Source organism: Lepidochelys kempii, chromosome 8 (assembly GCF_965140285.1).
Source record: "Lepidochelys kempii isolate rLepKem1 chromosome 8, rLepKem1.hap1, whole genome shotgun sequence".
Lineage (NCBI taxonomy): Eukaryota > Metazoa > Chordata > Testudines > Cheloniidae > Lepidochelys > Lepidochelys kempii.
The window spans coordinates 73,768,891-73,795,043 of NC_136387.1; the positions used below are offsets into that span (position 1 = coordinate 73,768,891).

Here is a 26,153-nt window from a genome sequence, read left to right on the forward strand (position 1 = left end):
CTTTTAACTTGTTCTCACCCATCCCTCTTTGGATTTTGCCTGAAAAACACAAACCAAACTTAAAAGTCCAGTCAGTACTGACATGTCTTCTGTTGCTTTCTATCCTCTCCCTTACTATCAGATTGTGCTAATAATATAGCCATGAGCCCTTAGAATATCTGGCTCGCATAGTGTTAATGAGTTTAGGCATCAGTATAAAGTAACTTTGCAACAGCAGCTCACCCCTAGGGGACATCACGTGGCACAGTCACAGGCCACACTCCATTGATCGGTCATATTTAACTTTTGAAGATTGATCATCTAATGACGAGATTATCACTGCTGCAGATTAGCCTGAAGCAGGGCCATTGCCGAGTGTGCCTATCCCAGCACGAGAGCCTACCCTTCCCATAGTGCAATGGGCAGGGCCGGTTCTAGGGTCCCATTTGGGGCAGTGGGAAGGGAATTGGGTATTTGGGGGGGCCTCTGGATATTCCTGTTTAAAAAAACAAACAACCTTCAAGGTGTCTAGGAACTAGTTAGGCCCCAGGGGAAAATCTTGGATTTTAAGAGTTTAAAAAAGTAAAATTTGGCTACTGTATCAGGATTTTGCTGTGATTTATAATTTATATCATGGATAAGGATTGTACATACTGCACATATTTTGGCCTTTCTGACAATAATTTGGGGGCCCTTGAAGATCAGGGTGGGGGGGAATGTCTCCTTAGATCCTTTGCGATGCCAGGCCTGGCTATGGGTATTGCATTGTCTAATAACTTGAATTGCACACACGCTCAAAATATAAGCAGTCATTTAAAATATTAATTTCAGTTGTGTCCTGTATTTCATATGTGAATGTTGTTTTAATTGTGTCATATGACACATTCCCTACAGCCTTGTTTACACACACAAGTTGTGATGCTTTAATATACTGGCACAGTTAAAGTGGCACAACCCTCCTTGTATGCACACAGTAACCTATATCTGCATAAGGAACCAGTATAACTGCAGCCACACTAGGACTTGTACCACTATAACTATTTTGGTAAAAAGTCAGCCCTAACTGAAATAATTACAGTGGTACAAAATATGTGTGTAGACCAGACCTTCGTTGTCATTGGAAGTTTGAGAATCAGAATAGGGTTGGCCCTTTGCTCTCTGGTCAGCCAGGGTTAGGAGCATGCTTGACCCATACCAAAGGTAGAGTCACATGGCATGTTTGGCAGGTTCCGGGGCAACACTGACATACATGTGGGAGCCACATTCATTCCTCCTTAGCCAGCAGGATGACTGGATATGACACAGGCCCTTCTTGAGGTGGTGGGGGGGGACAAGAATACTTCTGTCTCTGAAAACAACTTGGATTCCCCAGTGAGGGGAGAAAAGCCTTGCCTAGGGGAGGTGATTACACATGACATCAACTGGCGGTCACTCGAGGGCTGTGGCTTCAGAAGGTGGTGTCACCCTACAGTCCATGAAGGCATTGGTAGGGTCTAATTGTAACCACCAAAGCATTAGTATTGTCTCTAGTTCTTATTGAAAAGCCTGAAAGTTCCACAATGATAAAAGTGAATTGCTTTTGGCTGCAGTTTGCCTATGGAGTCCCTGACTTGACTCTGAAAGACATCGCCTGTAGCCAGACCCTACTCAACCGCTTCATTATCTTCAGCAGCCAAAGGGGTATGCATGCTGTGTACAATGCAATGTGTGCCCTTTCCCAGGAGAACCTGCAACAAATAGAAGACTCCTTGTACGCAAATATTGATTTCTTTAAGCTTTTCCAGCTGGTGAGTACTAACACAAATCTGCTTGGCGTGTGTTGTTTCTGGTATTCTACTTCAAGGATTTTCTTTGCATTATAGCACCCATGTTCTAAGCAGACATCTACATTTTTGCTAGGGCAGATAATTAGGTTACTGGTTATAAGTAAGGCTAAGATTTAGTCACAGGTAATTTTGGTAAAAGTCATGGACAGGTCACGGGCAATAAATAAAAATTCACAGCCTGTGACCTGTCCATGACTTTTACCAAAAATACCCCTGACTAAATCTCTACTTCTGGGTTGAGGTCTCCCTGCTCGCCAGCAATATAAACATTAAATAATAAATCTGTCTAATATATCTGAGTTTTCTCAAGTGTAAAAGTCCCTCTTCAAGTCAAAGCCCATCTCAACATTGTTTAGCCACACAGAGTGATTCTGTATAATAAACAAACATTCTTTGCCACAGGTACTTTTGAAATGCACTTCTTCGCTGCCCTGGAATTGATTCCACTTACACGTTTATTGTTTAAATCTGTGAACAGATTTAAAATTGAGGGGTGTGTATGTATTAACACACACATGCATGTGTCTACACAACCCTGTGGCTTGTTGGTGGCAATGAAAGCAAATCACAGTTCTGATAGTAAAATGGATGCAGAGTAATAAGATCCCTTCCTTTGCTATCTGGGCTTGTTTCGCTGCAGTGAGGAAAGTAAGCCTCTTTCCAGAGCATTGCTGTTATTGCAGCTGGTTGGGTAGTTGTCGTGTTTTCTCCATTTCAGATGCTCGAGTTATATGAAGTATAAACACAAAGATAAAGTTATTTAATATCTTAACACAGCTCAGGGGGGAATTACAATTTTACTCAATGCAGAATCAGTTGCTCACTGAAATACAAAAATCCACCCTGATCAAGTGTTTCTTCACCTGCTTCATGTGTAATCAGTCTTGCTCAATGCAGTATCAAGTGGATTAACATGGAACCACTTGGATTAAGAATATCTGTGAGTTTGACACTGGCTCTGTTTGTCTTCACTGCCTTAGGCCACTCTGTATTATATGGCCATGTGGTTACACTTGTACAACATAACCCACCACATATCTAACGGCTTGGCTATACTTACATTTTATTGTGCTCTAACTTGCTGGCGCAGGGGTGTGAAAAATCACCCCCCTGAGCGCAGCAAGTCAGAGCACTTTAAAGCGCTAGTGTAAACAGGCTTCGAGAGCTGGGAGCCAATCTCCTCATGGGGGTGGATTACCAGGAGCCCTGGGAGAGCAATCTCCCAGTGCTCGCGGGCGACCACACTCACACTTCAAAGCACTGCCGCTTTGCATTTTCACACTCACTTTGCACAGAAGTAAATGACTGCAGAGTGCAAGGCAGTGCAGAGTCAGCCAGCCCATTGGGAGTAAGGTTTCCAGAATTGGGGCCTGTATTGGCTCAAAGAATCCCTTCCATTCTGAAGGGCTCCATTTTCTAATGATGTCACCTTCTCTCCCAGTGAAACTGAAAACGTTTGGACAAATTTCCATCCCACTCTGTGCTGCAACTCCTAGTACATTGGGGTTCAGTAAGCTGCTATAGAACTGTGCTCTATAATATTTGGGGTGGAAGAAGCTCACTGCCTGCACATGCCCCACTCCCCACCAGTCCTGTCTCAGCCCCATGCTGTGGTAATGTAGGAGGATGTCAGTGGGGAAGAATTTTCCTCCTAGTGAATCATTCAGTTATTCCAGAGCACATCTATTTAGAAGGCTTTCTGTGATATATGAATCGTATCAGATGCATCATGCTAGAAATATTTAAAAACAGTAATTAGCACACACATGCATTGCTCTGTGTACTATGGAGGAGGAGGTGACAATTTCTCTTCCTTTCTCCTCTGGCTAATGAAAGCTGTTTCCATGTAGGGTATTTATCCTGGGGTCTTTTCTGTTTGCTTAGGAGGAACTTTGCTAGCTTTTTGTTGTGTACACTGATTTCTGTTCAGTGTTGCAAAATCTTTCAAAGAAGAAAAGGCTGCTCTATGGCCTTTCAGAGTTGTATCCATTTTTAGGCTCTTGGAGGCATCAGGGGAAAGTGAAAACATAATTTGAGGCAGTTTTTTTTAGCAAGCTCCTCCATTCAATGTAACTGACATGTTAAGGTACAAGCATGTGCTTTCCATGAAACTGCTACTTTTGTGATTTCCTGTTAGTTATCTGCAGAGTGGAGCTTCTTCTGCTTTCTTAACTACTGCCATCTGAAAGGAAGAAAGAGCATAGGGTCGGAAAGCAGTATAGACATGCAGTTCCAAAGGAACCTTTTTAAGAGACAGCCTGATTATAAAATGTAATAGTTAATTTAAAAGACCAGCTTTATATTTTGTTGTAATCCTAAAGAAAATAGCAGCCTGTGGAAGAAGAGCAAATGAGATACTCCACTGCAGGATGGGGCTTTGAGCCACACCACTGGCATAATCTGGCCTAAAAACCCATTTTTATGGGTCCAGGAGGATAACCCCAATGCAAAGCACCTGACACAAGGGCTTTTAAGCCATTCCCCATATTTGTTGCTGGTATAGCAGAGGAAAGGGATGAAGCCAGGACTACCATGCACCACATAAATCTCCAGCTGTGTTTTCAGTGCCCCATGGCCATTTCATCCCATTGAGAGTTAGAGCAGTTAGTTACTTTACTCAGACTCCTTCCCCCCCACATCCCAACTGTGTAAAATCCCGGAGGGCTACAATTTATTTAGTCAATAGCTGGGACAGAACTTTGAACCTTCTGTTCAAAAACAGACTCCTACCGCTTGAGCTAAAGGAGAATCGACAGCCCTTTAAACAGAGCTTTCCGTTCCCCGTAGTGTAACTGGGTAGTAGACACCATTGACCGGTTGACACTGGACTCATTTCTTCTCTATTTTTAATTTAATCACAGCTTCCCACTGTTCTAGACAGTAAGGCGCAAGGTGTTGACCTGAGATCCTGGGGGAGAGTGCTGTCTAATGTGTCTCAAGCTGTGCGAGAGGTAAGCAATCTGATAATGAACTGAATCACCCATTTTTGGCAGTGCACAGCGCTCCTCTGCCCTTGTTTGATCCACCAGTTTGTCTCACAAACATCTGATTTATCTGAAAGAATCCAGGCTACATCAGTGGAATGGTCAAGGAGTGATGATCTCTGGAAAATGCATCCTTAGTCTCTTTCCCCACCATAAATATGGGTGTAAACTTCAATGGCTATGAAACATAACAGCATTTTTCAGTAAGGCAGAAGAGCACAAGCACCAAAACTGTCTTGTTGCTAGTGTGGGATAAAAAAGGAGAAGGCACCTTCAGGTCCCACTGCTCACCTCCAGGAGGGCTGGGCACAATCAAGTCCTACCCATTCTGGTTTTCTTGTGGAGGGTTGCTGTTAATAAAGAAGTCTTGTTTTGCTACAGCTAGCCAGGAGGCCAAGCATTCAGGACTTTTTGTTGGTTCTGCAACCGTTTGTACAAGGTGGAGGGCCAGAATCCTTCAGCCACCTGATCAGCGCCTTGTCTAATCTTCTCTGTGGCTATCCAGAGGGAAGTGGTTCCAGAATATTCTCCTTCAACTGGTATGAAGATAATAACTACAAAGCCTTCCTAGGGGTTGACTCCACCAAGAAGGAATCCATTTATTTTTATGACAATACAACCAGTAAGTTTTCCCATCAACTCCTGCATACACTTAAGTCTTTGGGGTTGGCTATAGCACTACAGAGTGGTGTTTTTAAGCAGTTGGTTTGAACAATTAGTGCCTGGATGGTTACCCTTCACATTTGGGAACTGGAGACAGGAAATCCTATGATGATAAATCTGACCGAAGCATACTTTCATTTACAATATAGGAATGTAAGAAATGCCATATTAAATCCAGATTATTGGTGTACTGGGTCCAGTATCTGTTTCTGACAGTAGGCAGGACCTCCTGGTGAACAATTCTGGAATAACTTGCCCAAAAGGGAATTTTCTTAAGTCCATCAGTTAATGGTTGATTTATGACTGCAAGCACATATCTTCTTTTTTAAAAAAAAAAAAAAAAATCCTGTATAGTGTACTGTGGATATCCTTGTTATGCAGATAAATAAACTCCTGGCCTTAATCATATATTGTGGCAATGAGTTCCACAGGTCATGTATCATATAAAAAGTATTTCCATGTATCAGTTTTAAATTTGTTGCCTGTCAGTTGCATTGACTGTCCACTTGCTTTTGTATTATGAGAGAGGGTAAATAGAGACATCTGTTTTTTTACCATCTCTACAATTCATTATTTTATATCCATTAGGCCCCCTCCTGTTTGCCTCCTGTCTAAATTTTCCCAATCTTTACAGTCTTTCCTTATACGGAAGTCTTTCCATGCCCTTAAACATTTTTCATTGCTTGTATATGAGCCCTTTCTATTTCTGCTGTGCCTTAACAGCTGTATCATAACTGGTGCTGGGTATCTTTTTGTCCATAGAACATGGAACACGTAGCGATAGATATTGTTATTGGCTCAGTTATACCCTAGGATCTGAGCTCCGCTGCTGTAGGATGCTTCCTGTATTTTATCCTAAACCCTGCTGCCATTTAACTCCCCTTTCTCTCTATGAATGTGTAGCCACCAAGGATTATAGATCTGTCGACACATGCCCAGTACTCTGCTTCCTCGGTTAGGGAACAGATGAAAGAAATGCTATCCAGCTAAATGACTGTGCTAAATGCAAGAATAAGATGAAAAGGAGTACTTGTGGCACCTTAGAGACTAACCAATTTATTAGAGCATAAGCTTTCGTGAGCTACAGCTCACTCACGAAAGCTTATGCTCTAATAAATTGGTTAGTCTCTAAGGTGCCACAAGTACTCCTTTTCTTTTTGCGAATACAGACTAACACGGCTGTTACTCTAAAAGAATAAGATGGAAATTCTTTACACAGAGAGTTTAATACTGAGTTATATCTTAGGATCCAGTTGCAAACTTTTTCAGAGTTCAGGATGTTCAGTCCCAGGGCTTTTAGTTTGGACACACCTCCTGTGTGGATTAAACTACCATGGGCAGGCATAGAAATAACTACATACAATATCAACAACCATACAAGAAGGTAGATCACTGGAGAAAAAACTATAGATGTTAAGAAAAGAGAGGGGGATACAGATGGGTTCTCTAGTTTCCTGCCATTCGAAATGTCCTATGAATGAAAACTAGCAAATATTGAAATTCACTGTGTCTCAGCTTCAAAACTGCTTCGTGTCTTTGTTTTAAGAAAAGGAGTACTAGTGGCACCTTAGATGCATCCGATGAAGTGAGCTGTAGCTCACGAAAGCTTATGCTCAAATAAATTGGTTAGTCTCTAAGGTGCCACAAGTACTCCTTTTCTTTTTGCAAATACAGACTAACACGGCTGCTACTCTGAAACCTGTCTTTGTTTTGCAGCCCTAAAATCTACTCAGCAAACTTTGCCACTTGTTTCCCCTGCGTAAAGATGTATTTGAGATCCCACACTGTTGTGTTGCTTTTCAGCTACTGTGTATCTATTTAGGTACAGCACAAAGTAGCCTGTTCAGACCCCAGAGTCAAAGAGGTTTGCATTTGTGATTTGGGCAGACTGAAGCCTGAAGGATGTTATAAACAATAGAGCATGGGTATGGTTACATAACATCTGTCCTAATTTTTTCCTGTAGCACCCTTTTGTAATGCATTGATCCAGAGCATGGAATCAAACCCTTTAACCAAAATAGCATGGAGTGCTGTGAAGCCCCTGCTGATGGGAAAAATCCTCTTTGCTCCTGATTCTCCTGCTGTAAGGCAAATACTGAAGAATGTAAGAAATTCTGATATATATACAACTAGTATTTTTAACCAGCTATCCCCCCCATGAATAACCCAACCATTTTGCCCTCGTGACCTTTTCTTCACAGAGTTCTTTTTGCTTTGATGTCTAGAATGAATCATAGGAAGGAAGAAATTGTGACATTCGCTGAGACCTGAAAGTCAGAGATTTCAAACCAATGACATCAAGGTTAAGATTATACTTAAGGGTAATTGGAAGAGAGGGCCTGTGTCTCCTCTCACACTAGTGGAATTAGGCGTCAGTGGGATTATATTAGTGTATACCAGATCAGAATTTGGCCCACTCCCTCTTTGCAAGCCTGAAACTATTCTATCTTGATGGCAAAGGAAAACCAGTTGTAAGTGAGACAGGATAATGGGAAATTACCCATAGTTCTGTGAAGATTCTTTGGCCTGAGAAGTCTTTTTCAGTGGTGATGAACAAAGTTTCAACTTTCTTCTCAGAAAAAGAAATGTATTGGACCCATTTTTTAACACTGATTAGAAACGGCAGAGAAGAGAGCAGAATATTATATGGGGTGTGGGGAAGGGGGCAGGCTGGCTGTTCCAGGGGCAAATGGAAAGGAAGGATGGTCTTGTGGTTCAGACACTGGACTGGAATTCAAGAGATTGGTATTTAAATCTCAAGCTTCTCTGTGATTCCATTGGTAAAACTGGGTAGTAATATTTCTGTCCTCCACAGGATGTTAAGAAAAAATAAATGTTTATGAAGTGTGCAGCTATTATTGCAATTGAGGGAAGAGGGTTATATAAATAGATTTATCTATCTAGTCACGCTTGCTTCTGTTAAACACACAGAAGAAATGTGCTATGGGTGTCTTGGATGAGTCCAACAGAATTCAAGGAATGCCCTTTGTGAGGCGCACTCTTTCTGTCACACTCCATTGCCACAATGTCTCTTCTATCGTGTTTATTGAGTTATTGTAATTAAATTAAATTAGATTAGTAAGCTTTGGATTGCTACAAATCATTAGGGTCAGCATCATTGCATGCATCTGACCCTGAGTGGTCTGTATGTGTTTGGGTTATCTCTCTAACATATTGATATTCCTTTCTGGTTGTTAATGCCTCAGGCAAACTCCACATTTGAAGAACTTGAGCGCCTCAGACTGTTGACCAAAGCCTGGGAAGAAGTGGGACCTCAGCTGTGGCACTTCTTTCAAAGCAGCCTGCAAATGAATATGATCCGAGTATGTTGTGCCCTGGCTGGGGAACTGTGATTAGAGCAGCCCTTCAGCTTCCTTATTTCATAGGGGATAGGAGAGTTAACCTGGAAAGTTTGGATGGAAGAACAACCTTTGCATGAAGCAATGTTATGATTCCTAAGAACGTATGGGTCTGTGGTCACTGGGTTTGTTTTGCAGACTTGTCTGATATGCATTATGAAGACACTGGACCTGATCCCCAGGTCTAGCTAAGCTCTGCTTGGTGCAGGAAATGAAAGAGAAAAAGTGGTATTATGCTTCTTTTATACCCGCCTGATCCTTGGGTCAGCCAGGGGTGGTTTGATCCCTTGCACAACTTAGAGCAGTCTCAGGGCTGCTCCAAGTTGCACCCAGCTGCCCCTAGCCCCAAGGTCCATTCTGGCAGCTGGGGATAGCAACTCGGTAGCCATGTCCTCTCCCTTCTGGCAAAGTCCCCTATATAGGGGCCTGCAAGGAAGGATTCTGCAAAAGTTACTGTTTACATCGGCAAAAGGATCAATATGCTGGGTCTCCTAAAGTCCAGAGCAAACGGTTAAGTAACTCATATAGCTTAGATATAAAGAGCAATTCATATTGAGAAATGCTGTGTTTGTTTGAGAGCTGTTTTCTCTGCGTGTGGAACTGATGTTTCAGACGTATTCCAAGCCTTGTAAAGAGGAATAGAATTAAGGATCAAACAAAGATCTGTTGCTTGTAACTCTCCCTCTTAGATGCCTTTTTACAGACATAACTCCGTGGCCTACCCTTTCCCATTAATTGGGGACTCAATAGGATGGCATGTAAACCTTTCCAGCTAGAGTGGGCTCGTTCTAAAGCACGTAAAGAGTGATGTAGTAAATCAGAACTGATGTGCTTCCCAGAACACTCTGAAGAACCCCACAGTGAGACACTTCTTGAATCGACAGCTGGTTGCTGAAGATTTAACTGCTGAAGATGTGATCAACTTCCTCCATAATGGATGTCCAGAAAACCGCGAAGAGGGTGTGGCAGACTTTGATTGGCGGAATATCTTCAATGTCACAGACCAAGCTTTGCGTTTGTTTAATCAGTATTTGGAGGTAAGGTTGGAACTTTTATTAGGTGGTGGGCACCACTGGAAATCCTTAGAGAGAGACTATATCAGAGCATCATCATCAGTGCTTAAATGCTATGGGTGCTAAGACAGAGAGATTTAAATCACAAGGTATTTCAGTTATTTCACCTTACTTGTTTTAAAATAATAAAGTGACAGAAGAATAAATGCAAAAAGAAAAGGAGTACTTGTGGCACCTTAGAGACTAACCAATTTATTTGAGCATGAGCTTTTGTGAAGAGACTAACCAATTTATTTGAGCATGAGCTTTCGTGAGGTCACGAAAGCTCATGCTCAAATAAATTGGTTAGTCTCTAAGGTGCCACAAGTACTCCTTTTCTTTTTGCGAATACAGACTAACACGGCTGTTACTCTGAAACCAAAGAATAAATGCCTTACTCTGATAGGGAAACTTTCATCTGATGATCCCCACAGGCTTTATTAAAAGTATTAGTTGAGTCTGGAAACATACACAGGAAACAGAAAAATGTCATCATTGCCATTTTACAGAAGCGGCAAGTGACACACACACAGCGAGAATTTCAGAACGCCGACCATTGGCTTCAGAGGGAGCAGGGTTCTGAATGCTTTTGAAAATCCCACCCTGAGTTTAACCACTGGATCCAAATCTCACTGAAAGTCAATGTTTCCACTGACTTTAATGGGCATTGGATCAAGCCTCATGTGAATTGTCCGAGGTCAGATGGGGAGTTGGTAAAAAAGCAGAGAATGGGACTCAGGAAAAAGACCACTGGGCTCCCTTCCCTAGAAGCTATTGTTTATGTAGATTCTAAAAGATCTGGCAGGTATAACAGTTTCATTCTCAAAATGATTTTTGCATTAAGACAAACCACAATTTCAGTGACTCTTTTCCTTTTACTTCTTATTTAGGAAGAAATACTAGCTCTGGGAAATTCATCACTGCACAATACTGATGCTTTTTCTTTAGATAAAAAACAAAAGTGAATAGCTTTTTTAGCATCACTTGTGGCCACAATGATGTCAGAAGTGTGAAGCATTAGAGCCCTTTCTACAGCTCCTCCCCTCCCCCCACCCCCCACCCCCCCAAAAAATGCATTAGGCAGTTAGAGAGATGAAAACAGACAGGTGCCTGCCCCAAAGAGCTTATCACCTAATGAGATAACATACAAACCATGGATGTATCTGGGAGGGGCAGGGAGTGCAGGGAGAGCATGAAAACACAAGGTGATAATTCGTTGTAAATTCTCTTCCCTGTTGTTATTTTTAACCCTGGGCTCTTTGCCTTTCTCTTAATTAACTCATAGTCATTTGGTTTTTACCAGTTTAATTCATATTTTTATTCCTCTCTTTTTGTTTATTTTTTAAAACCTCACTTTGCTTCATTTTTCTTTAACTCCTGCCTCTTTTGTTTAATATAACATATTGGTTATTTCATTATTTTGCCTTTTTCTTAGGACAAATACCAAAATCAACTTTCCCTCCCTACTGTCTATATAAATAACCAAACCACTCTGTCCTCCTTCTCATTACTAGTATTATTTATACATGGGAGCAACCATAAAGTGCGAGCTGCTTTCCAAACATCCCAGGAGTTTACAGACTACCCAGAGGAACTTATGTTCTAAAGACTGTCCAGGTGCCCTGTCGCTATGAAGCCTACCTCTTCTCCTCTTCTTCTTCACCTTGTTCTGTGTGTGGTGCAGTTACATCACACACTCGAGAGAAAAACATTTAAAAAGCCATTCAGATGGTTGCCTATCATGGACCCAGAACCACTTCATTTCTGGAAAAATCCTTTAGCATCTAATAGGGAATCAACCAATGGGGTTCTAGAGAAATTGCTCTAATATGTTTAGAATTTAACAGAGAATGATCTTCTTTCTATTGGTTTTTGACCATCCATGGTATTGTGTAATTCTCTAAAATATATAAGATGGTTCAAAGATTCTATTAGAAACATCGTTTTCTATTAAATTCTATGGAACTTTTGTGTAACGGGGATTCAGAGCAGAAAGCTTTAAAATAAAACCAGAATTATAATTATATTTAAAGATTGCTAATACAACAGAATGTTACAGATATTCCCCAGATAATAGTACCTAAATCTGAAGGTTCTAGTTAGAGGTTTATATATGATCCTGTGCATAATGGGGAGTAGCCAGAAGGAATCCAATTCAGATGGTCATGCTAAGAGAATGCAACTGTCCTGCTCTGCTTCTTCCCAATCAGATTTAATTATCGCTTTAAAAAAATATAACACTGTATTCTACAGGAATCAGTCCAAACACAGCAGCAGCAAAATTGTGGATTATAATACTTTCTCATGTAAGGGATCTCTCCATGCTATTTTGTAATTCAGATTATAAAAGCACCCCTGCACCTTTGGTATGGTATGATGACAAACTATCACACCTGAACTAGCAAAGAGACTGATGGGCAGATTTTCTAAAATGATTTCCGTTTTGGGGTACCCAAAGTGTTTCAGTCCAGATGCCCTGCAACAAAGGGACCCAAAATGAGTGGCCACTTCTGAAAATATGGCTGTGTACCATTTCTTTGTCCTAGAGCTTCCATTCTCTAGGACTATACTGAGGCCACTCATAGGCACCAAAGAGCAAGTTCGGTGCAATTTTGCTAGGTAAAGAAAGAGCTAATAGTGTCTTTACATTGCCTTTCTCAGTGACACGCCAATGGCTGTGTAATAGCGCATATCTGTTCTTTTCACTTCCAGAGCTAAAGGTAACATGACACATTCTCAGACAGGTCCTTTGAGAAGCATTATAATCAGAAGTTGATTTGACTGGGGCAATCCAAGCTTAATGATAGGTTCAGAATCCCATTAACTAAGTTAACAAATCATGCAAAGGTGTTATTTTCAGTCATGGGGGCTAGGCTGAAGGGTGTGTCAATTACTTCCCCAGCGTTTCTAGGAATGGCCTTGATGGGCCTCTAGCTTCCTGGGTGCAGGCAAAAGGGGTAAATAAGTCTAGCTGGAATTAAACAAGAGATGGGTATGGGTATGATTGGGTGGGGTGAGGTGGGGTCTTAATGAGGAAGGGAGAAAAAGAAATAAAATACAGACTCTGATTTGTAAATTTTTGAGCACAGATAAATATGATGGGCTCAACCCTGGGGCAGAATAGGGCTGACAATCTGAAGCCATTGCTCATGGTAATCATACTTCTGTTTATATTACCTTCCCCCTGAGAATCTGTAAGTGCCTTACAGATGTTAATTACATCTCACAACACCACTAGCAGTTAAGAAAGCTGAAGCACAGAGAGGCTAAGTGAGTATGACTTGCCTGAGGTCACACAGAAAGTCTGTAGCAGAGCAAGGAATAGGACCCAGGTCTCCTGAGTCCCAGTCCTGTGCTTTAACCACAAAGAAAAACTATCTCTTCTATCGAAGAAGTCAGGAAGTGAAGGCCTAATCAGCTTCGTCCTATCTGTAGCTATCACAACAGAGGGAGAGAGAAGCTTTTGCATATTTCAGAGTGGTAGCCATATTAGTCTGTATCAGCAAAAACAATGACTTTTGCATATGACCATATTAACTTTACTTCTGCTCTTCGCACTGTGTTAGCAGAGTAACTTATCGTGCATGCTGACCTGCAATACTCTGCTTTCTGTGGGGTCTGCACTAGAACTTTCATAGCCAAGGCAGTAGCTGTGCCTTGCAATCATGTACTTTTGTATTCTAGTGTCTTTTAAGTTTGCTATTTACATAGAGCCTGTGGTATTTGGAGATAAGATTAAATAAAAAGGGCCAAACAGAAAATGAATTTATTCTACCATAGTGACACAAACACACAAATTATTCTCTCCATCCGTTACTGTTTCTTTTCGATATAATTAATGTTAGAGGTAGCATGGTCTAATGGTTAGAGCAAAGGTATGGGAGTCAGGACTTCTGGCTTCCACTTAATCTCTTTTCAATGGGCTAAAATATCATGACACTCAGAGAGAAATATTTATTCCAATCTGGGCTGGGCAACCCAACCTAGATTCTATTCCCATCTGAAAATCAGGCCATTTCTGTGTCTCAGTTTCCCCACCTGGAATAATACCTACCAGAGAAATTGTGTGGCTTATTGAAAGTTTGTAAAGCACTATATGTTAGTTAATGTTTCTAAAGCACTTGGTGATAGTTGTATAAAAGATGCTATCCGAGTGCAAAGCTACAAAGTAATAACACTGGTGGTTTAAGTGCCTCTTTTGTTGTTTTACTGTCAATTAAAAAAATATTACCACACATAACCCCTAAATGTAAAATAGTCTTTCAGAATATTATCAGCTGTAGTAATGCAAGAACCTTAATTCTGTTACAAGCATTTTTCAGATTTAAAAAAAAAAAAAAAAAGCAAAATGTAATTCACAAGATGGAAAAGTTAAACAAAGGAGTCTTTACATTTCAAAGATGTCTGCCAGTTAAATAACAAGTTGTCTCTATGAGCACTTTGATGTAGAGTAATTGTTGGTTATTGACCTGCAAGAGATGATCAAAAAGATAAAATCAAACAAGTTAGCCTCTTGGCGTTCTGTGAAGTAACTGAATACATTTCTTCCCAGTCAGTTTAGAGGCTAAATACAGCTACCCTCTGTGCTGGAGTCTCACTGATTTTGGAGTTGAGGCTCAAAATACAAACTTGGGACTGCTAAACACTGAGGATGGAGTGGAGGTTAAGGATAATCTAGGCATGGTCCAATATCTAAACAAATACTTTGCCTCAGTCTTTAATGAGGCTAATGAGGATCTTAGGGATAATGGTAGCATGACAAATGGGAATGAAGATATGGAGGTAGATACTCGCATATCTGAGGTAGAAGCAAAACTCGAACAGCTTAATGGGACTAAATCAGGGGGTCCAGGTAATCTTCATCCAAGAATATTAAAGGAATTGGCACATAAAATTGCAAGCCCATTAGAAGAATTTTTAATGAAATCCGTAAATTCAGGGGTTGTACCATATGACTGGAGAATTGCTAACATAGTTGCTATTTTTAAGAAAGGAAAAAAACGTGATCTGGGTAACTACAGGCCTGTTAGTTTGACATCTGTAGTATGCAAGGTCCTGGAAAAAATTTTGAAGGAGAAAGTAGTTAAGGACATTGAGGTCAATGGTAAATGGGACAAAATACAACATGGTTTTACAAAAGGTAGATCGTGCCAAACCAACCTGATCTCCTCCTTTGAGAAAGTAACAGATTTTTTAAACAAAGGAAATGCAGTGGATCTAATTTACCTAGATTTCAGTAAGGCATTTGATACGGTGCCACATGGGGAATTATTAGTTAAATTGGAAAAGATGGGGATCAATATGAAAATTGAAAGGTGGATAAGGAATTGGTTAAAGGGGAGACTACAGCGGATCATATTGAAAGGCTGGAGGGAGGTTACCAGTGGAGTTCCTCAGGGATCGGTTTTGGGACCAATCTTATTTAATCTTTTTATTACTGACCTCTGCACAAAAAGTGGGAGTATGCTAATAAAGTTTGCAGGTGACACGAAGCTGTGAGGTATTGCCAATTCAGAGAAGGACCAGGATATCTACAGACTAGGGACCGAATGGCTTGGCAGCAGTTCTGCAGAAAAGGACATGGGGTTACAGTGGACGAGAAGCTGGATATGAGTCAACAGTGTGCCCTTGTTGCCAAGAAGGCCAATGGCATTTTGGGATGTATATATAGGGGCATTGCCAGCAGATCGAGGGACGTGATCGTTCCCCTCTATTCGACATTGGTGAGGCCTCATCTGGAGTACTGTGTCCAGTTTTGGGCCCCACACTACAAGAAGGATGTGGAAAAATTGGAAAGAGTCCAGCAGAGGGCAACAAAAATGATTAGGGGACTAGAACACATGACTTATGAGGAGAGGCTGAAGGAACTGGGATTGTTTAGTCTGTGGAAGAGAAGAATGAGGTGGGGATTTGATAGCTGCTTTCAGCTACCTGAAAGGGGGTTCCAAAGAGGATGGATCTAGACTGTTCTCAGTGGTAGCTGATGACAGAACAAGGAGTAAGTTGGTCTCAAGTTGCAGTGGGGGAGGTTTAGGTTGGATATTAGGAAAAACTTTTTCACTAGGAGGGTGGTGAAACACTGGAATGCGTTATCTAGGGAGGTGGTGGAATCTCCTTCCTTAGAAGTTTTTAAGGTCAGGCTTGACAAAGCCCTGGCTGGGATGATTTAGTTGGGGATTGGTCCTGCTTTGAGCAGGGGGTTGGACTAGATGACCTCCTGAGGTCCCTTCCAACCCTGATATTCTATGGTTCTATGATCCTACAGGAGCATCTGGTTGACCTTGTAAACTGGAGTAATAGTAATAGGATGAAATTTAATAGTGAGAAGTGTAAGGTCATGCATTTAGGGATTAATAACAAGAATTTTAGTTATAAGCTGGGGACGCATCAATTAGAAGTAACGGAGGAGGAGAAGGACCTTGGAGTATTGGTTGACCACAGGATGACTGAGCCGCCAATGTGATATGACCGTGAAAAAAGCTAATGCGGTCTTGGGATGCATCAGGCGAGGTATTTCCAGTACAGATAAGGAAGTGTTAGTACCGTTATACAAGGCACTGGTGAGACCTCATCTGGAATACTGTGTGCAGTTCTGGTCTCCCCTGTTTAAGAAGGATGAATTCAAACCGGAACAGGTACAGAGAAGGGCTACTAGGACGATCCGAGGAATGGAAAACCTGCCTTATGAAAGGAGACTCAAGGAGCTTGGCTTGTTTATCCTAACCAAAAGACAGCTGAGGGGAGATATGATTGCTTTCTATAAATATATCAGAGGGATAAATACCAGGGAGGGAGAGGAATTATTTAAGCTCAGTACCAGTGTGGACACAAGAACAAATGCTTTTTGATCATCTCATTCTGTCACTTGATTTAATCTAAGCTTTTCCTAAATATTTTGCTGCTGTTTAGAGCCATGAGATATCCTGGGTTGCTTTACTGAGAAGCCTCTAGTATATCTTGATATCTGCAGTGTCACAAACGTCTGAAGTTATGGTTATCTGATGATCAAATAATTTCTGGGGGGGAATTAAAATAATGGAATTATTTTGAATAGAGTGGAAAGTGTTCTGACTGGGGGACTCTGGGTTGGTTAGTGGGATTTGGAGACTTTCATCCTTGGGCCTGATCAACCCCTCCTATGGGATAGGGTGCACAGGTGTAGCAGATCATGGAGATTCTTGTGGCAGAGTATTCTCTCAACTGTTCTGGGAATGGTGTTTGTGTTTCCATTGAATAGGTTGTAGGACCGGATCTCAAACAGCACAGATCTCCATATTGACCAAACTGGCAGGTTTGTGGTATTGTCTCAGATAGAAGCAGGCAGTGAATGGGGATGTCTCAGTTTAATACCCTTGTGCTGGAGGCCGTGTGTTCTCAGTTGCAGCTGAGGAAAAGGCAGTAATAATGCTCTGATGTGCCCCCCCCAAAAAAAATAATTATTAGCTTCCCATTGAAGTGACACACTCAGATTATCAATGACTGTTGTAGGAACTCCTCATGGGTTCCCGGAGGGCTTTTTCACATTTGTCCAGAGGGTCACAGTTTGTCATTGTTCCATGCCATGAGGTAATGCTTCAAGTCCTGCTGTCGCTAGGCTAGTGCTATCAGCAGGCTAGGAGGGACATATGAGCGGCACCTGTTGGCTGACACATGCATTTTATTCGGCGATCTCTTCACTTCAAGGACTATATTTTCAAAGGGGCTTCAACCCAAGTCCCAAAATTGTGCCCAAAGGCTAGATTGTGCAGATGTATAAAGAAGGTCGGGAAGGCCATGTAAGGAATCCTCCCACTCTGTGCCCCCATGTGGGGGCCAGAAGAACTGCAATCCCTGCACTCTTGAGTACAGAGTCCCTACTAATACTGCTATGGAGGGTAAGTTACGCCAAAAAGGAGGAGATGGAGCCACGGCCCTGTTCCCCACCGTAATCCAGGTCTGCAGAATGGAGCATACATGCACTCTCCAAAGGGGCAGATCAGAAGCCAAGCTCTCCCTGATCACCAGGGGGCTCTGAGAATCACTGTATCCTCAGGTGCCTCCTGGTACTTGCCCTGGGGTATGGCTGCTTCACACTACCCCAGCTGAGGGCATACTGTCACAATCTGCCCCTTCATTTTTAGTGTGCATAAAATATCTGGACTTGCACATGCAAACCAGCATATTTGGTTTTTGTTTGACGTCTCCTCACAATTTGTACAAATTCAGGGTTTTTCATGCAAAAAAAAATTGTGAGCACAATTGTTTTAAACTCTTATTTGAAAAATTCACTCATGTACTCACAGTACTTGCAAATATGCTCCATGAAAATCAAAGATGGACAAACCTTGCTGCTACTGTCAACAAAAGCAGCCTGACTCAACAGCCCATGCCAGTTATATTAGCCATTGGCTTTTTGCAGGAGAACTACCATGGCAGAAATACAGCTTTTCAGAAACTCAGTGTGTGGCTACTAAGACACCCAAAACACTAAAGAGAATAACAATTCTAGTTCCTCTATCCCTCTAAACTGATACCAGCTCCTCATCAGTGTTTATCTAATGGTTTGCTGTGATTTCCCCACAAATATTTTTCTAGTGTTTGCTCCATTTTAAAGCAACTATTTAACTTTGATTTGCTATGATCTTACCATCAGATATGAGCTTTTGTTTTCACTAGATACTGTAGTCCTGCAAAGGGCTAAGGTAGTGAATAATATCTCCCCCCCCCCACCGTTTTTAGCTGGTACTTTTGTTTGCCCTCCTGGTGGATGTGATCCTTATTTTCCAGGCATTAGGTTCAGAATATTCCCTCTGTCTGTGTTTGTTTATAGAGATGAGGGTTGCTTGCAGCTTTAGTGTTCTCTTCTCTTTATCTTGCTGGGAAGACACTTGCTTTTATGAGCTGTCTCCAAAAATGTGTTTCATGATTACTTCAGTCAGTTCCTCCCTCTTCGGTTTATTGAATTAGTTGTAAGGTGGTTGCTGCATTTTTTCAGTTGTCTTTAACTATTGTGTGTATTGAATTTGCCATAAGAATTGGACCAAGTGAGGAGTCTTCAGGGAGGAAAAATCAGTTTTGAGCACAATTTCAATACAAGTATTAAAGCTGAAAAGTGACATCTACCGCCAAAGTTAACTAACCTACTTTCCTGCCCCATTGCGAACCAGTGTTGTGTGTTTTCAGTGTATAACCCCTGCCACTGTAGTCCCATAAGGCTGTCACCTTTGTGATTATCTGCAGTGCTTGACCCTGGATAAATTTGAAGGTCTTGCTGATGAAACCCAATTGACTCATCAAGCTCTTAATATGTTGGAGGAAAACAAATTCTGGGCTGGAGTAGTCTTCCCTGACATACACTCCGAGGCCAGCAAGCTGCCACCACATGTGAACTACAAGATCCGGATGGATATAGATGCAGTGGAGAAAACAAATAAAATCAAAGACAGGTGATGATTTCTGCTTTCCTCAGCTGCGCCTGCCATTGAACCAGTAACACAAAACATGGGAACCCTCTCCAACATTCTGGGAGCCAGAGGGTGGGTCAGAGTCTGCATTCAAATACAAATGGGAGAGCTGATTGAATTCAGTGGTGTTTCACATGCGTAATGCAAAGCAGAAGTCATATCCAGACCCTAGTGCTTGGCACTGAGCAACTGCGTCAGGGGCTGGGAGAGTGGGGGGAAGGGTAGAAGGGAGGACTCTGATGGCTGGAGTAGCCTGCACAGGGTCTTTAGGGGACCTCCGCATGTGGGGAGTGGACAGGGAGTTCTACTTATCTGCCCCCTGCATGTTGCCAAACTTGACATGCACATCCAGTCTTCTCCCCCTATGCAGCAGAATATGTTGCTGCCGCTGCTGTACAAGGGTCCTCTGCCACCTTGGATTTTCTTCTTAAAGTATTAGCACACATGTTTTCTGAGACTACTTCTATATGGGCTGGGAGTTTCTAAGCAGTGTTCCCAGCGTGTATGATTTTATGGCAAGTCACATGATATTTGCAGTTTTCCCAAAGCTACCAATGTTGGAATCCCATATTTACCTGAGAGTTTCAGCTTTCAGTTTAAATAACAGCAAGCTTCTAGACATCATGACTGCAGAGAAGAACTTGAAAACATGATCTCTAAATGCTCCAATGCCACTTGGCAAGCCAATTTCAGGAGCGTTTGGGGCCTGACGCATGATTTTTGAGCACTTGTGGTTGAAAATACTATAATGGTTAAAGAAAGGGCTATTCACATTAGAGGTGTGTAACAGCTACTGAAAACTGTGACTTCTGGTGTCGCAAGGGGAAACGGTTTGAAGGTTCTCCCTCCCCGCGCCCCCCAGCAGAAATTTTTGACAAACAAAAAAAAAGTTTGCTTTCATTGGATTTTTCCACAGAAATTTTTGAGTTTTCACTGCAAGATTTCAGCTGAAAACCAAAAGACTTCAGCTGAAATATTTTGTCAAAAAAAAAGCAAAATGTTTCTGCAGAAAGCAGATATGTTTTGTGAAAGACGTAATTTAGTTGGAAATCCAATTTTCCACTCAAAAAACAGCATAGATGGACAGTTTTTGACCAGGCCTGGTCACAAGCTTAAATTCCAGACAAATGAAATAGTCATCTGATTTGGATCTTTAGGATAGAAGCTGAAAGGTCAGACAAACATAGTGGAGCAAATCCATTCAAAGCTTTCAACATCCAGAAAAAAACTTTTAAAATAAAAAGCTGAGATTTTACAGAGGCTACTGGGAGCTGAGAGTGAGTCCATCTAGATGAAGCCATAATACTTTTAAAACAAAACAAAACAAAATCCATAAATACCAGAAACATTTTGAACAAATTTGGCACATTGCAATATATAATCGCTGTTTTATTTTGAACCCCCTTTATGCATTTTTGGCCAAAATTACTGTTTTACATAACAGTATATAGAACTTCAAAAACAAAACAATAGCTAATTTTTCTGACTCATGAACGTCTGACCCCTTCTCAAGTAGCGGAGCCTGACAGCCGTAACTTGGAAGGAACAGCACTGGGTGAAGCCGCCGGGAAGTTCTCGGCTAAGTGTTCTCTTTTAAAGTGCCTGCCTGCCTCAGTGATTTCCATGTGTTTTTTTCTTCTCAGGTACTGGGATCCTGGTCCAAGAGCTGACCCAGTGGATGATTTACGTTATATCTGGGGAGGGTTTGCGTATCTGCAAGACATGATTGAGCATGGGATTATAAAGACCCAGACTAACGCTGAAGTGCCATCAGGAATCTACCTGCAGCAAATGCCCTATCCCTGCTTTGTAGACGATATGTGAGTAAGAGCAGCTAGTGATTCTATTTCTGATAACTAATCGGGGGGCTGGATGATGCAGTGGATTTTCAGGAGGCTTGACTACTTTTGCCTTTGATCTTGTTTAAAAGCCAGAAAGAAATCCCAGGACTATGGCATTCGTGAAATACCCCAAGGAGCCAGGGATGTGCTTCCCTGGTTAACACAGATAAGGAAATTGGAGAAGCAGAAAAAGTCCAGTACTTTGGAACTTTAAAAAAGGAGACTGAAGAGTCTGATTCTGCTCCCACTGAAATCAGCAAGAAAACCCCATTGACTTTAATAGCAGCAGGAGAATGCCTCGAAACTCGAGGCACATAAAAAGTTGCACAGTTCATAGCTGAGTCTGTGAGATCTGGAGGGGGAAAAGAAGATTTCAATTAAAAAGAAATGAACTTTTTTGATGATTAAAATGGGCCCACGTAGAGAGCATTTCCCCATAACACTGTGGCTCTGAATCAGGCACAGTCCTACGTCCAGGAATCCCACGGCATGAATAGTGCTGCTGTCTCCCTTACTAACACCGCAGCTAATTGCAGATTGCAAGGGGGTATATCATTTGTGTTATCATTCCCCACTTCTCAATACCTGTTCTTCTGACAGAAAGGTGCTAATGGGCCCTGGGTTTTTTTGTTTTTTTTTTCACCAAGAGAGATTATTGCAGCTGCAGAAACCCAAACCAGGCAAAGGTTGGTGAGGGCTGGTATACATTGACAAGCTACATTGGCATTCCTACGTCTTGCAAGGTTATGACAAATCCCCACCCCGAGAGATGTTGTTAGGTTGACCCTTGTGTGGACAGCGCTAAGGTGACAGAAGAATTCTTCCATTGGCCTAGCTGCCCCCTCTTGGGGAGGTGGGTTACCTACGGTGGCAGAAGAACCCCTTCTGTTACTGTAGGGAGTGTCTACACTGAAGCACTACTGCAGTGCAGCTAAAGCTCTGTAGCTGGGCTGCTGTAGCGGTTTACGTGTAGACATAGCCTGAGGCCTACAACAGTCACATATGGCTGAGGGTTGACCACAGAAAACCACAGAGAGAGACTGTGTTTAGTTGTGGCCCCTTCAAAGAACTTAGTTAAATAAAATGGCTAGATGCTTTTGGAAGAGGTATGCTGCTTTTGGGTTGACACTGGGACCCTGCTTGCCAATCCGGGGACCAGAGCTCCCACAAGAGGCAAAAGCAAGAGGCCCTGCCCAGCCTGCCTCCACAAAGCATTTTCTTTTGGTTCAGCAGTCCAGGTTGCTCTCTGGAAGTTTTTGGCGGGAAAGTGATGTTTCCCTGCCTGTTTTGCTGACTGGCACTGCCCTGCTAACACACTAGAGGGCCCGCTAGTACTCAGATCAGTCTGACTACTCCTGAAGAATGTCTCTTCCTTTGATTTTTACAGTCCCATGCTTCTACCCCATACAGAAAGAAGTGGGGGTGGGGGGTGGACGTCCTCTGACTTTTTGGTCAGTTTCATTCAAATGTCACCATTACAAAAGCGGTGCAAAATGAGAGTCCAATATCTCCCATAATGCTACTCTCGCCTCACAACACATGTAAAGAGATGCCAGCAGGAAACGTGTTTTATCGTAGCTCATGGTCATCCTAAATGTGTTCTCCATGGCTACTTTTTACTGCTCATATCTGTTGTAGGGATTGGGGACAAAACTATGGCAGCCATGCATAAAAGGTTCCAGGTTGTGACCTAAAATTGATCCAGTGTTAATAGAGAGAGGGAGCGCTCCAGCTGTCTGACACAGTAGTGCAGATTTTGTTAGCTAACGGCTAGCACTGACCATCTGTGACAGGCTCAAGACCTTCCATGAATGATGTTTTGCATACAGCATAGCAACATAGCATCTGGCTGCTTTTAATAGTTAATATTGATTGATTTATTTGCTACTTAAACTTGGGGAAACATTTCAAAGATATAACACATGGGAGACATGCATCCGATGAAGTGAGCTGTAGCTCATGAAAGCTCATGCTCAAATAAATTGGTTAGTCTCTAAGGTGCCACAAGTACTCCTTTTCTTTTTACATGGGAGACTGATTTCTTACCATTAACATCTGTCTCAAAACGTTCTTTGCAAGTTATAATAATTACAACATGGCATAGTGTTCAGAAAGTGAGGTGTGGAGTGAGATCTATACCCTGCCACAGACTCAGTGGCCTTGGTCAAGTCTCATAACTGCTGTGTGCCTCGGTTTCCCCATGTGTAAAATGTCAATAACACCTAGCCCCTGGGGATGGGGCTGCAAAGTTTAATTCATTGTTTGTAAAGTTCTTTGAGAGCGGTTACTACAGTCTTAGACTGGCATTTTCAGAGAAGCCTAACCTTAGGTTCCTTTGAAATGCTCAGCCGTAATAAAGTCAAAGAATTCTTTATACCTCTTTTTCCTTTTCCCTTTCTTTCTTCCTTTTCATCCCAATCCTTGCCTGCTTTGCCTGCATTTCACTCACTCCTCTCTCCCTGCATGGGTAGCTTCATGATCACCCTGAACCGCTCCTTCCCTATCTTCATGGTGCTGGCTTGGATCTATTCAGTCTCCATGACAGTGAAGAGCATTGTGCTGGAGAAGGAAATGAGACTGAAAGAAGCCATGAAGAACCGGGGAGTTACTAATGGGGTTATCTGGTACACCTGGTTCCTAGACAGTTTCATCATGATGTCTGTGAGTGTGTCTCTCCTAACAGCACTAATTACGGTAAGGATTAACTTGGGAGTGACTTTAGAAAGCCCCAAACCTGCAGTTCATGTTTGCACTGTTAATATTAGCTGTCCATCAAGAAACAATAACTATACATAAGGAGACCAGAACCACTGGTGGTCTACTCTGATTTTAGCACGTAGAATGATCATTCTTGTAAGCAGTCCTCCAGGCTGCATCAGCACTTGGCAGAGACAGAGCGAGATAAATTCACTAATGAGACTTATTGTAAGACTGTCTGCACGAGGATGCGTCAGGCCTGATTACACTGACAGGTCATGTTCCATTTGTTGCATTTCCAGTATACAGGGCAAGTCTTTCAATAAGTATCACTGCTTCAAACGTAGAAGATCTCAATCTGAGGAATTCTTATCTTTTCATTCACTGTCTGAGTCATTTATCATAGGCTGTGCTTGCCTGCTTTGAAACTAAGACACTATCACAAATGGGGGAGAGAGGCACCAGGGACTGACTCAAGCCTAATGTATCCCTCACTCCCTGGCAAGAACTCTCCTGGCTCCTTAGTCTCAGAATTGCTGCTTTTTCAAAGTGGCTTATGTTAGAATTGGACCCAATTTCCAAAGCCACCCAACCCTTTTCTAGATGATAGACTAACTGTTCTTTAACTGAGCTAGAGTGATTGGTTCCTTAATGGGTGCTGCTCTGGCAGGGAAGAGTTACCTGACATTTTCCCCACTGCACTGAATTGTTACAAATACGGAGTCAGAATTCAGTCTGCTCTCTCTAATCAATCCTGTCCTCATAAGCTCTCCCAGTGTATTTGCACTCTTAGGGCTTGTCTACACACACAGGGTACTGGTATAGTTAAAGTGGTACAAGCTTCTTAGGGTGGAGGTTGTTATACCACTATAAATGTATTTATACCAAAATAATTGTTCCACTACCCATGGGGGACCCGGACTAGCTATCCCAGTACAACTGCATCCACGCATGGAGCTGCACCAGTATAACTCTGTTGGTAAAAATATCACACCTTTAACTGGCCTAGTTATACTGGTACAAAAATTGTGTGGAGATCAGCTCTTAAGGAACAAAGCAGCCCTTCTCCCTCTAGGAGTAAGCTGACAGTCAGCTGAGACCACACTCTTCAGTAAGAGGGGACATTAAAGATTCAAAAGCATTAAGGAAGAAAGGTCAACACAAGTTCATCCAGTGGGTTACTTTCTACACAAAGGATTCTGGGAGATCTTAGTCATCCTCTTCAGCCCTCACAGGCTCTGGGAATGTGAATGTAATTCAAGTGCAGAATATAGTGCTTTATAATCTGCCTACAAGCTTTTCTTTTTAAATGTGTGTCAGCCAACTTTCCCCATAACCTCTCTCCGGTGTGGGGTCCCGGGGAGAAGAATGGGAATTTGTTCTGATAGTTCAGACAATTTTATTTTAACAGAATTGGTTTCCATGCAGACATGTCTCACTTGGATTTGTAGGGTTGTAATGTCTGCAGGGAACTTTCCTTCAATGCAGAGGGAGAACATCAGATTTTTGTCTGTAACAAAGACAACAGAGAGCCATCAAATAGAACTCTGAGCTGGAAAACCAGTGAGACTGGCAACAATGCCAGGTACCTCAGAGCCAGCGAGCAGGGATGAAATTAGACCACTGACTTACTTTAGCTGTGATTTTTTTTTAATTGTAAAAATGCCTGGAGAGAGAGGTTAAATAGATTAGGTAGAGTGGGTAGTTTAAATCGATTAACCATTATAACTCTGGTACCAAGGGTAGTTCTGAGCCCTGCTGCTAGCTTGTGAGACAGCAGTGTACCTAAACTCATTTGGTTTCCTTTGGTTACAGTGTGGCAAGGTGCTTCACTACAGCAATCCTCTCATCCTCCTCCTGTTTCTGCTGACGTTCACCACAGCCACCATAATGCAGTGTTTCTTGCTCAGTACCTTCTTCTCCAAAGCTAACTTGGCAGCCGCCTGCAGCGGAGTCCTCTACTTCACCCTCTACCTGCCCCACGTCGTCTGCTTTGCGTGGCAGGACCGCATGACTATTAACCTGAAGATTATGGCAGTAAGGCGCCTTTTGCCTCCCTCTTTGAAAATCTATGACCTCAGGCTCTCTCTGGCTGTATAATTCCTTTGTCTTGACTTTCTTGTGCCCCTGTCTCTGTCTCTCTAGTCAGCGTGCGAGTAACTGAGAGTACAGGACCTGGTAAAGAGGAAGAGACCTGAGCCACCGTCCTCCCTCCTTATGATGGTTTTGCACTGGGGAAACTCAACTGACTTCAGTGGAGTTACTCCTGACTCAGAGGGACACTATCAAGTAATTTAGGCTGAGAAGTT

The 26,153-nt window shown here is 42.2% G+C and overlaps 1 protein-coding gene across 1 annotated transcript in view; it reads left to right on the top strand.

Moving 5' to 3' along the window:
• The window catches only part of ABCA4 (ATP binding cassette subfamily A member 4), a 99,459-nt gene that overhangs the window by 18,786 nt on the left and 54,520 nt on the right, over nt 1–26,153 (top strand). Inside the window, exons 6-15 of the mRNA XM_073358296.2 lie at nt 1,569–1,766; nt 4,667–4,756; nt 5,171–5,411; nt 7,417–7,556; nt 8,659–8,775; nt 9,651–9,848; nt 19,083–19,288; nt 20,950–21,126; nt 23,619–23,841; nt 25,660–25,881. Of these exons, the coding sequence (XP_073214397.2) occupies nt 1,569–1,766; nt 4,667–4,756; nt 5,171–5,411; nt 7,417–7,556; nt 8,659–8,775; nt 9,651–9,848; nt 19,083–19,288; nt 20,950–21,126; nt 23,619–23,841; nt 25,660–25,881 (1,812 nt within the window). The remainder of the gene's footprint in view (nt 1–1,568; nt 1,767–4,666; nt 4,757–5,170; nt 5,412–7,416; nt 7,557–8,658; nt 8,776–9,650; nt 9,849–19,082; nt 19,289–20,949; nt 21,127–23,618; nt 23,842–25,659; nt 25,882–26,153) is intronic.